Here is a 22,753-nt window from a genome sequence, read left to right as displayed (position 1 = left end):
CTGCCCGTGGTAGGGGGTTGGAACTGATGAGCTTTAAGATCCCTTCTAACACAAACGAGTCTGTGATTCTGTGATTCATCATCACCCGGTACCTGTTGCCTTTAGAAGGTGGGGAGATGCTGAGCACATCTGAAGTGCTGCTGTAGGACACAGGCTTTAACTTTCCTTTTGCATGTCTCTTAAGGATTTGCACTGGCAGGTGGAGATATGGAGGCTGTAAGGTCCACACTTCCTCTTGGAAGCCGGAAGGGCTGCATTGGAAGCCCAGTGCCTGCACTGATGAGCCTTGGGGCTGGGATTCTGTTATCCCTCTGGGTCCATCACACCTCATACGTCTTCCTGACAGGCCTCCTCCCTCTGAGAGGAGCACTGTGGCCATGAAAGCCTGTGTGGTGGCCATGCAGGACCTGAATTTCTGCAGCTAGAAGCAGCAATCCAGCCTTAATAAAGAAAAACAACAACAAAAAAAAGCCAACAACCAAAACAAAAACCAGAGCTGGCAAATTCTCCCTGTGAGCAGCTGCCAGGGAGAAACAGATGCAGCAACTTGTTCATTAACTTGATGAAATACATATTTGAAAAGATGCATTGTTCCAGGGCTGCTGAGTTCCTGACCTGGCAAATGCAAGTGGGGACAACTAAGGGAGGAGTGGATTGGTTGGGGTTGGTGGATATACACTTATGGTGGGTATTGCTGTTGGGGAGCACAGGGGAACAGCTCATCACTTGCCAAAGCTGAGGCTGAATTTCTGTCCATCTTGCAGCTCCCATTTCCAGAGTGTTCTGCTCATTACCAGCATATCATTTCCTGTTTGTGGGATGGGGTTTTGGCAGTTTGTGTTCTTTTTTTCCCTGCAAAAGTACTGTTCATTCAGCTAAAAAATAGGAACATGGAGCAGATGGGAAGCCAACTTTGGAAAACTCCAAAGTGAAGTAGCCTTTGAGTGTGTTGCTGATTGTAAAACCATGCTGGTCAAGTCCACAAGCAAACAAATTTGATGGTAAGTGGTAATTTTATCCCAGCTGGAAATACGTCGATTTGGATTCCAACCACAAGAGGAGGCTGAAAGAAAACCCTTAGGTTGAGTTGAGCTTTGGGAAGCAGCTCCCTCTGCAGCTGGACTTGAGTTGAGAAGGAAAATGATCTTGGGGGTGGGATCTAGCTGATTTTGACCTTTTGCCGTCCTGCTTTTGGAATTTGTCTCGGCAAAGTGAGGGGGGCAGCTGGGGAACCTGATGCCACCAGCTGAACCACTTTATTGTGCATTTAACTTGGCAGCAAGCCCTGAACTCCCTTTGCCAGGGAAATAAACGGTATTGCACAGAAGAACAAAGAATGGCTTGCAGAGGTGATAAAGGTAAATGTGGTGGATAAAGACAGGGAGCTGTTGCGTGGGGTATATGTTGTAAGGTGGTGCACTGAGCTTTGCTGCCCTGATTTCATGGAGATGCCAGATACAGTCTCTTCTTGGGGGGGATAGGAATGAGAGGCTTGGAATCCTAGAATGTTTTGCATTGGAAGGGACCTTAAACCTCATCCAGTTCCAACCCCCTGCCTGCCATGGGCAGGGACACCTTCCACTAGACCAGGTTGCTCCAAGCCCTGTCCAACCTGGCCTTGAACACTACCAGGGATGGGGCATCCGTCCTGCATAGCAGTGCTGTTGTGCAAGGTGGGTTTCATTCCCACATTCCTGGGCTTCATTTCCATCCTCCCAGAATCTAGCACATTTGGGGATACTGGTCCCCTGCATCCTGGCCCCTCTGCTTTGATGGGGAGGGGGTTCCCAGTTTTGGGTGGAAGGATGGGTGTAATGACTGGTGTGGTTTTGTCTTGCTGGCAGGAAACTGTTAAGTGTGCTTTCATGGCCTTGGGTCCAATAACACCATTTGGGGAGGGATGTTTAATTGCATATTAAACCTCCTGTACAGCCTTCCTTTCCTGTGGACTCTTCTTGAGGTGGTTGCATGCCTGGGGATGGTTTGTGGATGCAAGGCTGGGGCTGAAGGAGTGCTGGGGAGGTACCCCAGCATGGCAGATGCTCATCTGGTGGCAGTGGCTGTGAAACTCAACCCTAAGCTCTATGGAAGCAGCAGCAGTGTGTTTTTAGTCTGCATCCCTGGGAAGTGCTTGGGGAAAGGCAGGGAGAGCTCTGCAACTGGTCCCTGGCTCTTGGGTGGGAGAAGACACTTCACAGAAGCTCTGACTTTTCCTGGGGCCAAGGCTGATGTCTTGCATTTGCCTGGCTGCAGAAAAATTGTCTGGCTTTTTCTTTCCAACTGGAAGCAACACAGTTAGGGAAAGGCTCATAACGTTGCGCTGTTTGTTACTCACAGGGTTAGCAGAGCATCTGCCTTTCTACCTCCAAGTAGGGTTGGCTTCATCCAGGGCTGTGCTGGGACCTCCACACTTGAAACGCGGTGACTTCCTTGCATTTCCTCTGTTGGAGTTGGGACACAGTTTGCACATGGGACTCGTAACTTTTCTCTTTACCCTGCTGTGAAATAATTGCTCTCTGGCACTGGAATGGATTTCTGTATCTTTAGCAAGGAGCTGGCTCTGGTCTGGGTGGCAGAAGCTGGAGCAGAGCCTCAGGGGAATCTTGGGGTGCTGGCACCGCACTTTCCTCCTCTTGCTCCTTTCCTATAGCTTCTGAGGGGGGGATGGAGTTGCAGGTCATATAGAATCATAGAATAGTTAGGGTTGGAAAGGACCTTAAGATCATCTAGTTCCAACCCCCCTGCCATGGGCAGGGACACTTCACACTTAAACCATGTCACCCAAGGCTCTGTCCAACCTGGCCTTGAACACCACCAGGCATGGAGCATTCACAGCTTCCCTGGGCAACCCATTCCAGTGCCTCACCACCTTTACAGTAAAGAACTTCCTTATATCCAATCTAAACTATCCCTGTTTAAGTTTGAGCCCATTACCTCTTGTCCTGTCACTACACTCCCTAATGAGGAGTCCCTCCTCAGCATCCCTATAAGCCCCCTTCAGATACTGGAAGGCTGCTATGAGGTCTCCACGCAGCCTTCTCTTCTCCAAGCTGAACAGCCCCAACTTTCTCAGCCTGTCTTCATACAGCGGATGCCCCAGCCCCTGATCATCCTCGTGGCCCTTCTCTGGACTTGTTCCAACAGTTCCATGTCCTTTTTATGTTGAGGACACCAGAACTGCACACAATACTCCAGGTGAGGTCTCACGAGAGCAGAGTAGAGGAGCAGGATCACCTCCTTCAACCTGCTGGTCACGCTCTGCCCACTGAGCAGGTGGGATATGGTGAATGGAAGAAGTCTGGGTGCTCTTTGGGAAAAAGCACCTTTTTAAACCTGTGAAATAATTACAGAATAATGCATCATCTGAAGCCTGTGAGAAATAGTTAGGCCTTCAGCACTTACTTTTTCTAGTTGTGGTCCATTGAGATCCATGGGGGAGGTAGCTCTAGGCTGGCTGCTGTGGCCCTCATGGGATGGGAAACCCTCCCAGGCTCTGGTTTCATAGAATCACAGAATGGTTTGGGGTGGAAGGAATCTTGAAGCTCATCCAGTTCTAATCCCCTGGCACAGGCCAAGGCCCTGTCCAACCTGGCCTTGAACACCTTGAGCTTTAGCACAAGGTTTAGCAGGAGAGGGAGAAGGTGTTTTGCCGACAAGATGTTTACTTATAATTTTAGGGGGGAGTTGCAACCTATATTTTTCTCAATTTAAACACTGGGAACTGCATCATCATCATGACTCAACCAATCCAAGCAATAAAAGGGCTAGAAACAAAAATGCACAACTCTTGCTACAGCATCCATGAAGTTGATTTGGATGGGCTGGTTTTAGTGGAGGTAGTTGTGAGCCATGGGAGCTGAAGGGAGAGGGTTTCCCTAAGCTGTCCAGTATTTGAGAAATGACCTTTGAATAGGAACAGCATCCAAAGGTGACAGCAACCCATTGGTGTGCACTACATGGACGATGGAAACAAATCCAGGAATGGACAATAGAAACAGATGCCTTTTGGGTAGGAAGTCGCTTGTTGGAAGCTGGAGCTGTAGGAAGGTGCAGTGCAAGGACAAGGGGATGCCTTCAGCTCAGGTCTGAGCTGCTGACGTGCCCTGCTCTCACCCAGGGAGATGAGCATTGTTGCTCCTGGAGGCTGCAGCCAGGAGCTATTACCTATCATTAATCCATTAATTTCACAAAGAGGCTGAGAAGATGACACTTGGAAACATGTTGATGAGATATTAGCATATTCATAAATGAGCAAAACAAAAGCACAATTAGGGAGGGGAGAGGGAATCTGGAAATGGGGGTGGTGAAAGCAGCTTGTGGCTCCCTGTTGAGGGCAAGGCAGGAGACGTGGAAAGGGATCACATTACCCGCAGTGCTGCTGCCCCAGCGGCTGTGGAATGGGATGTTCTGCACAGAGCTATGTGAACTATGTTTTTCTATATAAATAAAATATCTCTGAGATTAAATTGAGCCAAAGGGGGGTGGAGGAGGAGTGGAAAGCCTTTGGGAAAAATGGAGCTTGCTATTTTTGTAAATAAAACAAGTTATTCTCATCTTTCTTAAAAAGAGAATGGAAAAGGGGGGAAAAGGGCTTTTCGAATAGCGTGTTCTGGCTATTTTTTCCCTTCTTCCCTGCCACAGTAGTAAGGGAAGACAGAAATCCCTGGGTAAGCTGGAGGGTCTGAGGTGAGAAGATGAGAGGGGTGTTTGCAGCCCTCGCATGGAACACAAGCATCCTTCCTTTAAGGGCATCGTCCCCCACCATAAAGTGCTTTTTCCGCATGGCAAGTGCATCTAGGATTTCTGCCCTGTGCCTTGGCCCTGGCTGGCCTGCAGTGCTGTAGCCATAAACACATTATCCATGTCACAAGGTAGATGTGTTACAAATAAATGCAATATAGAGTCTGGAGTGCCCACCCAAAGAAGCCCCGTGGTGTGGTCTCATCCCTGTTTCCCTCTGCTCTGTATCAGAGCTGCCTGCACAGCATCCTTCCTCTAGCAGAACCCAGCTCCTGGTACCTCTGAAATTCCCCAAATCCATTTCAGGAGGGTGTGCCTTCCCTTCTGCAGATCTGAGGCTCGGGTGATGGGCTCAGTGGCTTGAGGCACGTATGGAGGTGGGATGTCCATCCTTTATTGTTTCACATTACCTGTTCAGTGAGTGTGTTAGGGCAGAGGCTTTGCCTTGCTGCTTAAACCACCCCTGCGTATAAGCAGCAAGGCAAAGGGACATGGAGGCAAAGAAAAGGCACTGGGAATAGTTTATGGTCCCCAGACTCTTGTAAGGAATCTCTTTTCACCCTGGGATATCCCCAAAAATACCTACACCTTTTCATTGCATTGTAGGCGAAAGAGATTCATCCATTTTAAGCATCCAAGGGTAGGGCAGAGCAGGAAAGCAGAGCCCATGTGCCAGCCTTGTGGGCCTGCAGCTTGGCAGTGCTGGGGATGAGATGGAGTCTTTGGGTTTTGACACTGATGTAGAAATGAAGTGTGAATGTGCATGTGGGTTTAGCCCATGCTAATGAGGCTCTGGGTTAATTTCTTGGACAAACCTTCCTCTTAGAAACTCTCAGTATCCTGCAGAAGATGATGCCTGATTTGTGTTCTCCTTTGTAAATAAGGAACTTGTTCTCCTGGGGATTATATTTCTTTGTAAGTGAAGGTGATGGTTTTTCCTCTCCCTTTATTCCCTCATTTGAGCAGAGTGATTTTCTCATAGTTCAGAGTGTTGGGTTTGGTTGTTTTGTTTTAATGCCTGCTCTTTGCTGTTGCTGGGCAATATTGAGCTATAGTTCAGGAGGGGTTTTAAAGCTGAGTAAAGCAGATGGACTCCCCGATGGGCTACCTTCTTGCTGGCAGGAGCCTTTTCTGAGGGGGTTTTGGGGTGCAGCACTGCACCATCCAGTTTATTTCAAAACAAGAATTGGGGGGGGGCGGGGGTGTTCTTATTTTGTAGTTTTTCTTAGCCAAGGTGGCCTAATCTGCTACTTCTTGGCTTCCAAAAGGGTGAGTTTTGCTCATTCCAAACATCCTCAGAGCCTGAGCCACTGCTGTGCTTGTCTCAGCACTGCATTCCTCTCTTTTCCACTGCCTCCCTAAACACATCCTATCTCTCCAGAGCTTGATGGGAATAGATGGCAGCATGGTGTCTCAGGGAAGAGGGCAAGTGGGACAAAAAGCAGTCATACCATAAATCTCATCCCATATATGCCCCCAACCCCAATAGTTTCCCAAGATGGCTGTCTCTTGAAGATGCAGCAACCATCCACTGCTTTATTCTGTTTTGACCCTGGCTTCAGCCACCTGACCAACACTAATATAATAAGAGAGATGAAAGGATGTGTTTAAAAGGAGTCTAATAAAAGGCCAGGAAGGAAAAGGAAAATGCATAACAATTACATTTCCTTTTGGGAAGTGGAGCTGGAGGCAATGTCCTCATTTCTCCTGACATTCTCAGGTGGTTGTTAAAGTGCTGGCTGCATTTATTGCTCTTGCTTGCTGAAAATCAAGAGGTGATGCATCATGCAAATGCCCTGAGCTTTGATGTTCCCCAGGACTCTGAGTGAATGGCAAAGCCTGTTTCCCAGCCTGCACCATTGATTAACCCAAAGCAAACCACGGCCTGCGTTTCAGGTGAGAGCTGTTTGCATCCCATAGGGAATGATGGCTTCTGCTCGCTTGCCTTCCTTCTAGCAGTAAATGCTGTGCTGCTTCAGATTTAGCAAGGAGGTATCTTGGAGGATATTCCAATGGACCTCCCTATGCAAGAAAACTGTCAATAATTAAGAGCAGGGACATAAACTGCTGCAAAATGGTGCACCTCTACCTGTGCAGGGGTGCTGCTGCCTTCCCCACAATCCCTCCAGAAACTCACTTGTCTCACCATCATGCCGAGGGTCTGTGGGAAGAAGCTTATCTACAGCCTCTGGAGTGATGGTGACCAGCGCCACGGGTCTGCTGGGATGCCCAAACCTTTGCAACATCATTTAGTGCTGATTTATTGATCAGGGGCAGAAAGGGATATGGGCTGGGGTGCTGTGTGTGAAATACGGCATCACTCAGCCCAGGAGTGTGCATGGTCAAAGGACCTTCCCACAGGCTCTCAGGCTGTGTTGGGTGGTGGAAGGAACACAATTAAACGGAAAAAAAATGAAATTATAAACTTGTGTCCAGAAGCACCTGCAGGAAAAGGGACTGGTGATGGAGCAGCCCCATAACTGCTCCTGGTCCCTGGCAAGGTGAAGGACTGATTCCCCAGCAGGGTGATGAAGGGAGGTTGGAGGAAGGGGCACGTGAGAGCACAGGAGGCCCCTTCATGCTGCTGGCTCTGGCCATGGGGCAGCAGTATTTCAAAGGATGCCATGGCACCGGTTGAACTTCCATCCTCTCCCTTTACTCCCCCCATTCACTTGGGGAATTTCAGTTCCCTGCCTACAAACCAAGTGGCTAAAGTGTGCCATGACCCAGAGTTTTCTCCGCAAAGGCCAAAATTCAGGTTTATTGTGGGCACCGCATGCCCGCTCTCCATTGCCCGTCATCTGTCAGACCCACCATAATCCAGCCCATGGCAGTGGCATCTCTTTGACAGTGGATGTTCTGCTGAGGAAGCATTTATAAATTAAGGATTTATTCTTTCTCCTCATCCCTGCTAGGAGTCGTCATAGAGAGGGTTGTTGTAGTTGCCCCAGGAGCCGTAGTCGTGGTCATCCAGAAGCCTGCCATAGGAGGAGTGCCTGCCAAGAGAAAGCAAACCACCCAGTGTTACCAGTTGCTTTGGTGGTTTATTAGTTAACCATGGGGTGAAAAAGAAATGCATGCAAGTCCTCACTAAACTGAGCTTTGGGATATTTTAACAAGAACAGCATTAGAGAAAATAAGCCCAGGTGAGATTTTGCCCCTGTTGAACCATACTGCGACATGCCGGGAAATAAAACAGAGGGAACAGAGCTGACAAAGGGGACATTTAGATTAGATATAAAGAAGAAGCCCTTCCCTGTGAGGGTAGTGAGGCCCTGGCACAGGCTGCCCAGAGAAGCTGTGGCTGCCCCATCCCTGGCAGTGCTCAAGGCCAGGTTGGACAGGGCTTGAAGCAACCTGGTCTAGTGGAAGGAGCTTTAAGGTCACTTCCAACCCAAACCAGTCTGTGATTCTATGAAAACAAGACCTTTGTTGGTTTTGGTTGTCAGCAAAGCCTCATTACAGATACTCAACACTGGGCTGTGCTGCTGTTAATTGTCTAAATCACAGCAAGACCCATGGCAGCAGCTTGCCCCAGGGATAATTACTAGTTACAACTGTGCTGAAGAGCATCTCCAGCATTTGAGTGAGGCTGTTGTAAAATGAGGAAGAAAAACTCTGCTTTTCCATGTAGACAATGTGAAAAGTGGTAGTGGTAGACAATGCAGATGTGGCAGGTATAGAGGCCGCATGTCACCCTGTGGAACTTGGGGACAGCATCTCACCAGGGCTTTGCCCCTGAGCATCATCCTTGTGAGTGCAGCCTCAGAGGGAAGGGGGGGCCCCAGTTCAAGCCAGGCAGGCACCACAAAACCAACTTTACCTGATCTTGAGGTATGCTGCTGCCCCGAAAACCAGCACCACCACCACGATGACTGTCACGGTTATGGCCACGATGCTCCCTGTGGAGAGTCCATCAGAAAGAGCAGCACTCACCCCATCACCATCGCAACCACCCCACACAGTACACCTGTGCCAGCTATCTCTGGTGGGAGGCACATTCCCTTACTGCTTCCCAAAAGGATGCTGGCACCCCTATATTTTTGCTTCCCATAAAGGCAGGGCAGGTGGATTTTGGCTTTGGGCTTTGGTTGAGGACTATGGACTTGCTTCTTGATGCTCCTCCCAGCCTCAGACAGCATTTACTACTGTGCCAAGGGTAGCAAATGCCCCAGGTCCCTCCATTTTCTGACCTTATGAAGCACTTTCAAGCTCTCTGAGCTTGCAGAAGAGGACAGGTGAAAGCTAGTGTCAGCTTACTGACATCTCCAGGAGGGAGAAGTAAAACCTACGTTTTCCTAAGTCAGCCAGCACCCACTACCCAGCCAGTTGTTTCCTCCCATCCTTAAGTGTTTCAAGTCAAATTTTCAAGTAAGAACTGTATTCACATCTCTGGGGAACCGGTTTGGTATCTATCACTCCTTGTCTCCATCAGTGGAGCAGATGACATAGACTCCTCCAGGAAAGCACAGCTATTGCTAAATGGTGCTCTCAGGAAGTTGGCCACCTCTTCCCTTCCAGTTCTGGGGGGGGCTCTGCCCCTCTTGTCTAAGCACCTTGAGGTTGACAGAAGGAGGTGATCCTGTTCCTCTGCTCCTGTGAGACCTCACTTGGAGTAGTATGTGCAGTTCTGGTGTCCTCAACATAAAAAGGACATGGAACTGTTGGAACAAGTCTAGAGGAGGGCCACGAGGATGATCAGGGGACTGGAGCACCTCCCATATGAAGACAGGCTGAGGAAGTTGGGGCTGTTCAGCCTGGAGAAGAGAAGGCTGCGTGGAGACCTCATAGCAGCCTTCCAGTATCTGAAGGGGGCCTGAAGGATGCTGGGGAGGGACTCTTCATTAGGGACTGTAGCGACAGGAGAAGGGGTAACGGGTTTAAACTGAAACAGGGAAAGTTCATGTTAGATCTAAGGAAGAAGTTCTTTACTGTGAGGGTGGTGAGGCACTGGAATGGGTTGCCCAGGGAAGCTGTGAATGCTCCGTGCCTGGCGGTGTTCAAGGCCAGGCTGGACAGAGCCTTGGGCGACCTGGTCTAGTGTGAGGTGTCCCTGCCCATGGCAGGGGCCTGGAACTGGATGATCTTAAGGTCCTTTCCAACCCAAACCATTCTGCGATATGGAGGTGGTGGTGCTCACCTGCACTCAAGGCACGTGGCACCTCTTCCATAGTGATTCCAGTGGAGAGGGTGGTTTTACCGGTGGCCGTGGATTCCTCTGCTGCCATGGGGCTTGTCAGAGTCACTGGGGGTGACGTTGGCTCCACGGCCAGGCTTGACACCATGGGCACTGTCCCTGGGGAAGGGACCTCCTTGGTCAGCACAGGTGGCTGGGTTGTGGTGGGGCTCATGAGGACAGGTGTTGGGGACAAGACTGTCCCAGGGTCGCTGGTGGGGAGGGAGGAGGAGGATGCAGCTATACCCGTGGTGTTGGGAGCTGCCCCCAGATCCACCGTGCCTCTTGCCATGTCCATAGTGTTTGCTATCCGAAGACCTGGGGCTGTCTCCAAGGTGGTTGGCATGGAGCTAGGGCTGGAGACTACAGGTGACCTGTCTGCTATGGTGGTGGTGACAGCCACAGTGATGGAGGCAGGAGCAGGGGACAGTGCTGCTGCAGGGGTGAATGAGGATGATGGCCTTTCTTCAGTGAGTTCCATGGATATGGGCTGGCCAGGAGCTGATGTGGGGAGAGCTGCATCCCTGGAGCCCGGTGCCACTGGGATCCCCTCTGAGAGGAAGGGAGGGCTGGTAAGGGTGAGGGGCGATGGTGTGGAGTCATCACCCAGTCCTAGGAATGAGACAAAGGCATATGAATAACCAGGAAATCCTTGGGGCAACTCGGGGTTTTAGGATGAAGATGGAAATATGTTTATTGTTACTTAAAATACCAAGAGCCATCTAAAAGAGATGGGAAATTATCTGCATAGCTAGAGGTGAGGTTTAAACCAGACCAGTTCCCCAGCATGGGTCAGCACTGGTTTTCCCCAAGGTTAGGATCCCCCCATTCCCCAGCATCCCCTACAGCTTCCCAGCATCTCCTCCCAATAGCCAGCACAGCAGCAGGGGAGTAATCACCTCCTCAGCAGCAAGCACAGCACAGCTGGGAATAACACAAGACGCCTCTTTCTCCTCTCCCCCCATTTCCTTGTGCATTCATTCATTTGTCTCTGTTTCTTAGCATGAAGATGAGTCATTTTTCCCTCTGACCCCACCAGCAGATTGCTGGGGCATTCCCCTCCCCCTCTTTCTGCTCTCCAGAGTTAAACTCAGCACTGGGCCAGCGCTAGCAGCTAACTGCCTTGGCACAGCTGGGCAGAGGGAAGAACATGCCAACACTAAATGACATAAGGAAGGATTTTTATTCCCATGCATTCATTTATTTACAGCCCCAGAGCATCCCAAGCCCAGCACTGGGAAGAGCAAGAACTTGCTCTGGTGCAAACAAGCCACAATGAGAGGGACTTCACAAGGGCATGTAGTGACAGAACAGGGGGAATGGATTTAAACTGACAGAGGGGAGACTGAGGCACGATCTCAGGAAGGAGTTCTTCCCTGTCAGGATGGTGAGGCCCTGGCACAGGTTGTCCAGAGAAGCTGTGGCTGCCCCATCCCTGGTAGTATTCAAGGCCAGGTTGGACAGGGCTTGGAGCAACCTGCTCTAGTGGAAGGTGTCCCTGCCCATGGCAGGGGGTTGGAACTGGATGAGCTTTAAGGTCCCTTCCAATTTTGAGTATGGAGGACAAAAGAAAACACTCAGCAAAATGCTGGTTTGTGGGAACGTTGAAGCCAAACTCTCACTCCAGTTCCAGAGACAGCAGCTTGGTACTTATCTAAGTGTTAAACGACATCAGTGAGTGCACAGACAGCTATCATGGTAGCATTTTGTGAGTAGGCGCTTGTGGATCATACATGGCTGGGTACCACTGGTGGGTGCACAAGGGTCTCCTCCCTGCTACCAAGCCACCTCGCAAGATGTTGTCAGCTACCACAGCCAAATCTGATGTCCCCCAAAAGTCAAACTGAAATGCTACCCATGCAGGTGACACCCAGCAAGAAGTGACCCAAGCTGCACTAGAGATGTTTTCGATCTAACAGGGTTGTTCCTGCCCCACCATGCAGCTGTTCCAAGAAACAGCAACATGGGAGGGACTCAAATGTGGGAGTAGCGGCTGGGCAACACATGGTTCCTTCTGCAAAGCCCCATGCTGTCAAGTACCCAGGAGAGCCACAAGGCACCCAGGACACTGACAGCACCTCATGCTGAAGGAGAGATGGAAACAGTGCCTGTGTATAGAAGCGGTGGGATTCAGCATCAGTGAACAGGGACTCAGTAACTCATATTTTTGGGTGTTTTCAGCCATGAGTGCCAACAGAAGACTGAAGGTTTCTAATATGGTTTCACTCAACCTGCACAGCTTCAGTGGAGGAGGACAGCAGAAGAAACATCTCAGCTGAGGATCTCCAGCTCACTGCAGCAAGCACTGGGTATGTAACACCTCTAATTGAAGGCATTTTTTGTCTAGGAACTGCAAACATATGTTTGGCCAGGGATTTAAAACCAGCTCTGGGGCATGGCTTCTGCTAGAGCCCATGGCAAGTCCCTGGCACACTTGAGCCCGTATTTCTTTTTTCTGGTGCTATAGAGACACTGATGGGTATCTGCATTTCCCAAGCAGCAGGGTCTAATGCCTTAAGTGCTCTTCTCCTAGGGACACATACTTGGACATGCCTCCGAGCTTTCACTATCCTCAGGCTCTCGGTCTGCTGAGGCCCAAGACTGATAGACCTTAAAATAAGGGAGGGGAGATGGATGACAAGCTGGAATCTGGTTACCAAATAAGCCACCAGGCTCAGCACCTGTGGTTTCCACACCCAGCCCAACCACAGTGGTGGGGAAGCACCCAGCCATCCCCCCTCCTCCTTCCCAATGCACACCAGGCTTCTGCAAAGCTTCTGCTGTCATCAAGACACTGATGTTTCATCATCCCAAGACCTCACATCTCAGGCTTCCTAGTTAATAACTGGGAGTTACTGGCATGTGAACTTGAGCTGCATTGCTGTGATAATCCTGAGCTTAAAAGCCACTAGTGCAGATGAATGCACTGGTTTTCACAGCTTGGCTTTACCCACAGCATCTCATCAGGAGAAAGCCTGCCCACAGTACTAGGTCCCTCCAACAAACCCAGTGGGTCCCCACTCCTCCTGCCCCCTCCTTCTCCAGAAGCTGGTGGCTCCCTTGCTCAGTTCAGGCATTGCAATACCATAAACCAAAACCAGATGATCTTAAGGTCCTTTCCAACCCTAACCATTCTATGATTTGCCATGCCATATAGGTGGCAGAGTGGGAGGAAGGAATGATGCAAAATCTCCATCTCCTTTTTGAAGGGAAAGAAGGTGCAAATGCCCTTTCTAGCAGGTAGTGGTAGCCCACAACATGGCAAGAGCTGAAGGTACCATCAGCCACAATCCCAGGAAAGCACAGCCTACTTGTTTTCATGGCTGAGGGTGGGGCATGAAATCGCTGCCTGGATTCATGAGGAGCAATGAGCAACAGGGTCTTTCTCAAGGTTTTAACACCATTCAGCCATGCTGGGCAATATGCAAGAGGAGGCATGGTCTCTGCTGGAGAGCAGAAGGTCTGCTTTAGAGATGCATGTGTGGAAAGGCATATCAGCAATGCATCTTGATTGATATAAAAAGCTTCTGACCTCAGATAATTGGATTATTCCCCCCCCAACACAAGCTACACCATCACTAAGTCAGCCTGTCCCATCAGCAGTGGCACAAGGTGCCATTGCTGCAAGTGCTATCACAGCAGCAAACCCCTCATCCTCTGCAGTGCTGCCTGAAGGTGCCCAGCTGACCTGGCATCCCCTTGCTAAAGCTCGCAGCTCATGCATGCCCCAAGCACAGCACTCAACTGGTTTAAGATGTCTGCACTGGAGATGGTTAAGCCAAGGCAGAAATCAGATGTCATGTGGTAGTAGAGGGCACTGCAAGAGCTGAAAAACCCACACCAAGCACCCCTTCACTCTTAATGTTCTGCAGATCAGGGTTCAACATGTTTCAAGGGCAGGTTGGACAGAGCCTTGGGTGACATGGTCTAGCGTGAAGGGCCCCTGCCCTTGGCAGGGGGTTGGAACTGGATGATCTTAAGGTCCTTTCCAACCCAAATCATTCTATCTGTCTGTATTTCTGTAAAATAATCTTCTCTCCCCCACACTTCACACTGCAGATGTGACTGGTCCAACAGGTAGCAGACAGCCTCTGAAGCCCATAGCACAACATGTTGCTGTTACATCAAGCCCATCAGAACCCTCCCAGGACTGTTAGCACCTTGAAAATTTATTACCTGTCTAAATGTGGATGCTTCCAGTCTTTTAGACACCAAGATCAGCTCTTTGTAAAGCCACCCTGGCATCCCATGTTGCTTGTTTGTGCTTTGGGTCAGCAGAGCTCTCATGAGCTGCTTGGACATTGGAGGCAAACCAATAGGGACCTCAAAAAGCTGGCAGTGCTGCTAGCCAGGGTGAGTCAGGAAGTTTCCAATAACATCTAAGGGGTATAAACTGAGAAGGTGAGCCAAAACTGGATGCAGGAACAATCCTTGGCCACTGTCTGAGTGCTCCCAGCCAAGTCACAAATCACAGGGACATCTCCCAGGAAAGTAAGCACAGCCAAAGGCTACTCATCCCAAAGGCAATGCAGGCTGCTTCTGACCCAGGTTAGGATGAAGGGACAAAGATGACCTGGCTGAGAGCTCCAAAAGTCCTCATGCCACTGCTCATGGGCAGCCTGCCTCACAGGTTAGTGTTGCCTGTCCCCAGGGAGATGGATGGCCAGAAGAACACCCAGCTTGTCTGCAAGCCCATTCCTCTACCAACACATCTGCAAAAGGAAAGAAGAGCTTCTTTGTCCAGCACCTGGACTGTAGGAGGAGCAGCTGTGAACCAGAACAATGCACTGGAATAAGGGACAAAAGAAGTGACTAGAAAAAGTTATTTCAGGACCACATGGCTTCAAAGGCTAAAAAAGCCCCAAACAGGGGTTGTCAGAGGGACTGGAGAATGTTAGCTGTCAAAGGATGCCAAACATAGTTTGGCCATGAGGAATCTTCCCATTGCCTAATTCACTTAAGGCAGTTGACCACCCTGCTAGAATCCAGCTTAGAGGAGAGGCAGGCAGAGAACTGCCAGGGCAAGGTAAGCAACTAGAATAACAGCAGTGTCACACTTCACACCCCACATGAAAGGTCCTTTTTCTAGGTTGTCTTATCTCGGAATATGGAAAAGAGCCAAGAACATAAAACCCAAACCCCTGTAATTCAAATACCTTGCTTTTAAGGAATACTAACCCTAATCACCTGTCAACCCAAGGAATGAACCCTCCCCCTGATGGGTTATCTCCCTCCCTTATTTGCATGCTCTTCTGGCTTCTGAAAGCCACAGAAAGGTGAAGGTCTCAGTCTCGCAGAAGCTGAATGCTTGGGAAACAGCTGCCTGGCCTGGCAGCCTCTCCAGCAATGCATTTCTTAAGCACTCTACAAGCAATCACAGTAAAGCTTTAAAATTGTTTTGCCAGCTGAAACAGCATACCCCCCCCCCCCCCCCCCCGAACACATCTCTAGCCCAAGTGAATGACATCACATAGAGCAGCCATTCCACAGCAAACAAACATCCACTGATAGAGCAAAAATGGAGTTTTTAACAAGCTTCACTTCATAACTCATCTCATATGATATAACTGTCAGAAGCACCAGATGATCTAACCCACACACCACATGCTTGCTCTCAGCCTGAATTAGCTGGGGCACCTGTACCCCAGCTGCCAAAGGTGGTGCTCCTCTAAATACCAAAGCCCCAAGGGTAAAGGTTTCTGTAACATCAGTATTATTCAGATAAACATTATACTATTCTCTAAATCAGAAATCCCTAGTCATCTCATTATATACCCACAAGATCTATCTAGGCAAGATAAAAAAGGATATTGATACTACCCTATCCTCTGCTATGTGGATATTAAGGAGCATGTTAAGTTTAAAACCAGCACAAGAAACAACTAGAAGCAGCATCAGAACATCAGCCCAAAATGAAAAAGAATGGATTAGAGACAAACCTACACACAGCACAGGTCCAAGAATCACCCAACGCTATAGACACATTTATCTACCACACAGTTGAGACAAGAAGCTAGGACCCAAGCCTGAGTTTAAATAGAGGTCCCGGCCCAATAGGCAGAGGGATGTTGGGGGGGGGGGGGTGTCCCAGGTGAGTCTCACCAGGGTGATTAGGGGCTCCGATATAAAAGCTGGTGGCTGGAGGTCTGTCCTTTCTGTATTAGTAAGATAATGGGATAAAACATGGGAGATAATTGATGAGCAATGGTACTCATAGAGGAAAGCACGTGCAGAGGAGTGAGTTTCTCTTTTAACAGTTTTAGAGGAGCATCTGGGCCCTAAATGCCAAGGTAAGCTGGTGTCTTTTACTCAGGGTGATGTTTTTGGTGGTGTACGATCTTCTTTGACCTTCTTCAAGTCTTACATTTTCCTGGTTCTCCCCAAATAATGATGATAGAGTATCCCTAACTCCTCTGGTCCTGCAGCATGCGTTGGTTTATTACCAGGGTTAATGATGCAGAGCAGTAAAACAATTTATGTTTAAATATAGGGTGAGGACTTCCTGTTCATGACCTTGCTGGCTTGGTTTTGGTTTCTGTGGCTGGGAATTCTCAAACCTTGCGCTGCTCTTCTGCAGTTCCCTTCCCTCTTGTTCCTGCTCAGGTGTAACTTTGTTATTGCTTCTCAGCTATAAAATTGCTAGTATCTAGCTGTGGATGGCAAAAGGTCGTCTTGTGGTGACTAAGGTTAAATAAAACCAGTTGTTGCTTAGGGGTAAACTTGTTCTACAAGCTGTTCAGCACTGGGCTGCGTCACCTTCTCTATCACCATATGATCTGGGCTTTGATGGCATTCATGTCTCTTCTCTCTAATTGGAGAGCCCCATCTGCACTACACAAGGGTCTGATTAAGCTCTGTACTGATAGGGGAGAAGCAACAGGGAGGATGTGGTGGTAGTTTTGGACTTTGACCTTGGGTCTGTGCCCTTTTAGGACACTGTTGGGAGGGCCCTGCCTTTTTATGTCTGAGAAATAAGGATGATGGGGTGGTCTGGGAGCAGCTCTGCAGGGTCTAAGCAGTGTCTCAAGCCCTCACAAGCTTTCCAGGCTACCCCAGAGGGAACACCTTGTTAGGCTGGTACTGGGAAATGGTAACTCTTGGTGACATCTCTGTCTGCTGTTGAGCTTCAGTAAGTAAATCAGGGCCAACAAGGTTGGTCTCCAGGCCTGCAGCAAAGCTCCACCACTGCATATGTGTGCTAGTGACCTAGAATGTTAGTAGGAGCAAGAGCACCCCTGGGTGATGTGCTGCTTCCTTGTTGCCTGCTTGGTTCCTGCTGTATCTCCTTTCTTTTCCATGCCAGGTTGTGTTGGTATAAAACCAGTTGTCAGAGGAGGAAGAAACCAAGTGAGAAAAACAGGGGCCAGAAACATCAACAGGTAAAAGGCAAAGCACTCCAGGGGCTGCATAAAGAAGCCAAGGCCATCAGATCAAATAAATCTGCATTTGCTCTGATTTGCTGGCAAGCCAGCCTGGTTTCCTGCATGATTAGTTTTCTTCTGCTGCATGGCAGTTAAGTGGTTTAGGTCTAATTGCTCAGGAGCCTGAAGCTTTCTGTAGCCCAGAGAAACAGCTATGCGATGGAAATGGATATGCTATCTCCATGTGTCCCTCACCATCCAGAAGCCCCATCTCTGGGGGTGATGCTGTCCCAAACATGCAACTCACCAGGAAACCCTGGGAATGTCCCTTGGCACCTCTCCTTGAGGGTGCAGACCCCCTGGCAGTTGCTGCTGAGCAAGCCTATCTGTACACACCTCTGTGGATGGTGGGGTTGTACCAACATCTCTTGTAGATGTATGTCCTGCTTTTTGCAAAAGGCAAGAGCAGAATCCATGTGGCCAAACACGTAAAGTTGGGGGCTTCAGGCAAGCTGTCATGGAGAGGGTCCAAGCAAGGTCTTCACTGGCTGTTGGGTTTTGGCCTGGTTTGGGAGTTGCTCTTTTCCAGGTTATTGCATAGCAGGACGAGCTAACACAGGGACCTGGCTCGCTCCTGAGCACTTTTCAGACCCTGAGGAAAGCTGTGGCAGGCAGATTGCTCTTGAGGAACCAGATGGACAGCTTCGCCACCCTGCATCCTCTGCTCCTCACAGCTAAAAATGATAATGTCAACTTGTAAAGTAAAGATGGTTGCTTGCATGGTTCCTATCACCTGCTCTTCCCCTGCCTGGGGTGAGTGTTCACATCCTCCTCAGGCAACTCTCTGCTCTCGTGTCCAAACCCAGCAGCAAGGGCTGTTGGTTGTACAACAAACCTATTTTTTACAACAGCTGTGGAGCTGGGTGTCCACACCACCCTCCACACAACTAAACCATTATATTCCCACCTCAACACCACGTGTTGCTTAATTATTCTACTCATGAAGTCCTTGATCCTGAAGCTGCAATGACATTATGACAGAAAAGAACATGAAGAGGAGTCTTCACAGCTTTTTTTTTCCTTCTGAGAGTGACTTGTGGCTACTGGTCAACTGATGCAGCCAGAGGTGACTGATGAGGACCTGGGGTGGAAAGCCTCTGTGATCCTGGAGAATCCCTGCTGGCAAGGCCTGTGTCCCCACTGGGGTGGGCTGGCAGGCTGTCACCTCGTATGGTGGCTTTTGCTGATTGCTGGGAGCTTTTGCCCTCATTAAGAGCAGTAGCTGACAGCACCAGCTTATTCTAAAATGACTTTTGCTTGATATAAATAAAACATACTTTAATACTGCATGTTGTATTTTTGGAACATGCAGATATGTGTTATGCTGTGCTTATTTCCCCGGGATGTTACATCATAGGATGAGAAACCACTTGTCAGCTCTTGGGGCTGATAACTGGCAGATGAGCCTACATGCCCTTGGGCTTGGGCCCCCTCACAATGCCTTTTCCCAAGTGGATATCTTGGATATGGTTCTTGAGCTGGCCAGGCCTGTGTCAAAGAGTAGGTCTGCCCAAGTGACAATGCACCAGCTAAATCATTTTCCTGGCTAGCTGCTAATTATTGCTTCTAGGAGCAGCTGTCAGCAGCATCAGCCCCATCCCAGCCTTCCACAGGAGGGGAAGCAACTGGGTTCAGCAGAGGAACTTTTGCACATCCTCTGCTATAGAGGCCAAAGCTGTAGTTTGCTCATTTAGGCTGGGAGAGGAGATAATTAATTACCCATCTCCCCTCTCCTTCAGCTCATATATTGGGAAGTGGGGCTGGGAGTGCTCAAAGCTCCATCTCCTTCATGGCAGCTCAGAGTAGCCCATGGTGCCAGGCCCAGAGACCCCCCAAGAAGCAGCTTTTCCTCCCCGGAGGCTCCTTGCAGAAGCACCCAAAGCCTTTAAAGCTGAAAGCTGCCTCTTGCGAGTACCTTAAAATGCCTCAGCTTCTCAGAGCAAAGCAAATTTCTAAAGGGGAAAATCGGCCTGGGGCTGGGCATTATGTCGGGGCAGCAAAGCAGGTTAGAAATGACATCCAGAGTGAGAAGTAATAACAGGATGAAAACTTCCTTGTGTGAGATGCTATTATTTAATCACGTGGCCAGGCGAAGCCCAGTCTTATTTTAGTCCTGCCCAGTGACGTCCTCTCTATCACTCAGTCCTAAAGAATGAGCTCGAAGCGTATTTAAATCATGCTTATTGTTTTCTCGTGGGTGATAAATACAGATTTTTTTATATGGGGACAAAAAAAAAGTCATAGAAAGCATCTGAAGGATCTGGGGCTCGGAGAGTGTTTGGGAGCAGCCTGAGAGACACAGGGTTGTACTCCAGGGAAATTTTTCCTGGGTCTTTTGCCAAGCTTTGCTGGTGTTGGTGCTTTAGAGAGGGATGGTCGTGGGAACAGCTTTGGGTTTGGCCTGGGCGCTGGGAAAAACCCGCCTCCAACCCCAAAGTGGCCAAGGGCTGACTCCCAGCCGAGGCTTGTGAAAGCAGTGACCAAACTGGGGCCACTGTGAATGAGGCGAGCAGCATCCCTGTGGAGTGAAATGTAGGCTCATCCTCTTCCCTCGCAAATGCACTTGCTGGGAAAGCACAGAAATAAGAGCTTGTGCAAAGTCCCCTTTTCTGAGGAGAAGGATATAGCCAGCTCTTCCTTCTCTTCCACTAGCAGGGTCCCTCAACAAGGAAAGGTGATACGGCCCAGGATGAGGGTTTGCTGCTCCTGCAGATGTGGCCTCCCCAGCTGCTGTTTTGGGGACATGTCACATCAATCTGCTGCAAGCAAGAGCAATTTAATAACAACAGTTTTGCTTAATGCTTTTCTCCTTGTGTGTGTCCCCGTCACCTGATTATGCAAGTGTGTTTTCCATGTTTCTGAGCAAGCAGCTCTCCTTGTTGTTTATTAAAACCCCAGCCTGGACAGAAGGGATGACCTGTGCATGCTGTCATCTGAAAGCGGTCACTGTCATGCCAGCCAGGGATCAAGCTGTCTCCCCTGCCTGTCTTAGTGGGGGAAGGATGTTGAATTGGGTGTTTCTGTGGGACAGGGGAGGTTGATATTGCTGGGGGGAAGATGCCTTTAGCTGGTCACTGGGTGTGCAGAAGCCTCCGCTCAAGGCCAGGGTGAGAGATAAAAGCTCCTTCAAAGCAGTGACCGTGATAGGAAGGGGGTTGCAAGGCTGAGGGGATTGAGCTCCAGCCGGGCAGGGAGGACTCCCTGCGAGGAGATGCTGGGGTCCCCTGAAGTTGTCCCCCTGCCAGCCGAGGACCCATCTACAGGGCTGGCGCGAAGCAAAGAGGGGCGAAACGCCCCTCACCCGGCCTCACTGGTGTCGGGGCGCCTGTGGGCACGGGTGGCACGAATGGGACCGGTGCGGGGGAAGCATCCTGCCTCCGCCAGGACGCTGTCCCCGGCGAGGAGGGGGCTGCCTTCCCCCTGTCCCTATCGCAGTGGTCCCCGTTTCCCCCCGTGATATCCCGGTGCGGCGGCGCGCGCTTACCTGAAGGGAGGAGGAAGAGGGCGAGGAGGAGGCGGCAGCAGCAGCCCATGGTGCCGGCGGCGCTGGCAGCCGCGGCGGGAGGGACGGACGCACCGCCCGCTCCCGGTACCCGCCCGCCGCCGGCCCCTGGCCGGCCCCCGTGGCGCCGCCCCGCTCCAGCGCCGGACGGACAGCGGCACCTGCCGGCACCGGGCACCGCGCCGGGGAACCGAGGGCCAGGGCAGCAGCAGCGGAACCAGTGACCGGCTCCGGGCAGCCCGCGCTGCGCACGGGCGCTGGGATGCGGGGACCGGCTTTCCTAGCGCCATGCCGGCTGCGGATGGGATGGGGTGGGATGGGATGGGATGGGATGGGACGGGATAGGACAGGACAGGACAGGATAGGATAGGATAGGACAGGATAGGATAGGATAGGATAGGATAGGATAGAATATAAATAATAGAGTGGAATGGAATGGGATCGAATGGGACAGGATAGGATAGGATACAATAGGATATGATAGGTTACAGTAGGATACGACAGGAAATACTAGAACAGGATAGGATTGAATGAATTGGGCTAGAATGGAAAAGGAGAGGAGAGCTTAGAGAATAATAGAATAGGATGGGATAGGATGGGATGGAATGGAATGGGATAGAATGGAAAAGAATTGGAAAAGATAGAATAGGAAATATTAGAATAGGATGGAATGGAACAGGATAGGGTAGAAAATAATATAATAGGATGGAATGGGGTGGAATGGAATAGGATAGGATATAAAAGGATAGGATAGCATGAAATGGAATAGAATGAAGTGGAATACAAGATATTAGATTAGCACAGAATAGAACATGACCAGATAGAACAGAATGGGAGGGGATAGGATAGCATAGGATAGCATAGAAAATAAGGGAGAAGAGAGGAGAAAAAGGAAGGGAAGGGAAAGGGAAAGGGAAAGGGAAAGGGAAAGGGAAAGGGAAAGGGAAAGAGAAAGGGAAAGGGAAAGGCACCCTGCTATGGCTGGATGGGGTTTCTCCATGCCCTCACTGAGCATCACACACCACATCAGGGGTGTCCTGGGGCTGTGGCAGGAGACACCCTGGATATGTGTATCAAGAGGAGCCAAGCCAGATCCACACAGCCAGGTTCCTGCCTTTCCACAGCATGAACAGTGCGAACAGCACTCAAAATGCAGCTCAAAATGACCAAAGAACCCATCCTGGGGACACCCTTGACACAGCGGAGGTACAAGTGCTGTGGTTCTACCCGTTTCCCTCTGGAAAGAGCTTTGCTGCAGGTGGAATATTTTGAGTCTGAACTTGTGTTCTCTATGAACTTTCTCATGCTCACTCTGGAAACGAATGTCATCAAAGCCAGGCCTGGGGTTATGGAGCCATCCATCTGATTGCATTGTGTGGCGTTTTCTTGGGATGGATCCTGGCTCCAGGCCTAAAACAGCAGGACACAAAATCCAAGTCAGCTGGTGTTTCTGAAGTGGCGAGCATGCCAGCTGCCTTTGGCATACATTGGACAGCATCTCAGCTCCCCTTGAAACCTTTCCTCTGCTTGGAAGGTGGAAAAATAACTCTGGTACAGCTGCAGGTATGCAGAAGCTGCGCGATTCCACTGCTGCTGGTCTCCCAGCCCTTGCTTTGGCTTTGTTTTGCAGAAGGTGCTGCATGTTCCCATGGGCAGAAGGAGGTTTCCGAGGAGAGGGCAGGGCTGGGCACAGACACCGCTCCCCACAATGGCATTGGATGTCAGTCATACTTGCATGGTCACATCTGCCTGATCACTTCTGCCTGGTCTCAGCATGGCCCCATCTGCCTAGAATCAACATGGTGACCTCAGGAGGGCCACACCTGCATGGTCACATCTGCCTGGTCTCATTGGCACAGTCACATTTGCCAGCCACCCCTGCCTCATCTCATCAGCACAATCACCTCAGCAGGG

The 22,753-nt window shown here is 50.0% G+C and overlaps 1 protein-coding gene and 1 long non-coding RNA gene across 2 annotated transcripts; one reads left to right on the top strand and one right to left on the bottom strand.

The window, feature by feature from the left end:
* Window positions 1-7,483: 7,483 nt before the first annotated feature.
* On the bottom strand, window positions 7,484-21,104 carry PARM1 (prostate androgen-regulated mucin-like protein 1). The gene is made up of 4 exons (XM_061463643.1): window positions 20,822-21,104; window positions 9,881-10,528; window positions 8,564-8,642; window positions 7,484-7,736 (listed from the first exon to the last, which is right to left on the bottom strand). The coding sequence occupies exons 1-4, from the start codon at window positions 20,868-20,870 to the stop codon at window positions 7,652-7,654; spliced, it is 861 nt and encodes a 286-aa protein (XP_061319627.1). The 5' UTR covers window positions 20,871-21,104; the 3' UTR covers window positions 7,484-7,651.
* Window positions 11,251-18,648, top strand: LOC133274540 (uncharacterized). The gene is made up of 2 exons (XR_009745176.1): window positions 11,251-12,225; window positions 17,220-18,648. It is a non-coding gene; the product is annotated as an uncharacterized LOC133274540 (long non-coding RNA).
* Window positions 21,105-22,753: the final 1,649 nt, after the last annotated feature.

Source organism: Pezoporus flaviventris, unplaced genomic scaffold, assembly GCF_033815535.1.
Source record: "Pezoporus flaviventris isolate CSIRO_AGI_PZ_B2104156 unplaced genomic scaffold, CSIRO_AGI_Pfla_v1 ptg000002l, whole genome shotgun sequence".
Classification (NCBI taxonomy): Eukaryota; Metazoa; Chordata; class Aves; order Psittaciformes; family Psittacidae; genus Pezoporus; species Pezoporus flaviventris.
This window is presented reverse-complemented; position numbering and strand designations above follow the sequence as displayed.

Bases quoted from the DNA above. Each gene is read 5' to 3' on its own strand.
- PARM1 (XM_061463643.1), bottom strand. From the start codon at position 20,870: ATGGGCTGCTGCTGCCGCCTCCTCCTCGCCCTCTTCCTCCTCCCTTCA. The intron at 10,529-20,821 runs GTAAGCGCGCGC...TCTCATTCCTAG, and splicing joins CCTCTTCCTCCTCCCTTCAG to GACTGGGTGATGACTCCACA. The intron at 7,737-8,563 runs GTAAAGTTGGTT...TTCTCTTGGCAG, and splicing joins GCAGCATACCTCAAGATCAG to GCACTCCTCCTATGGCAGGC.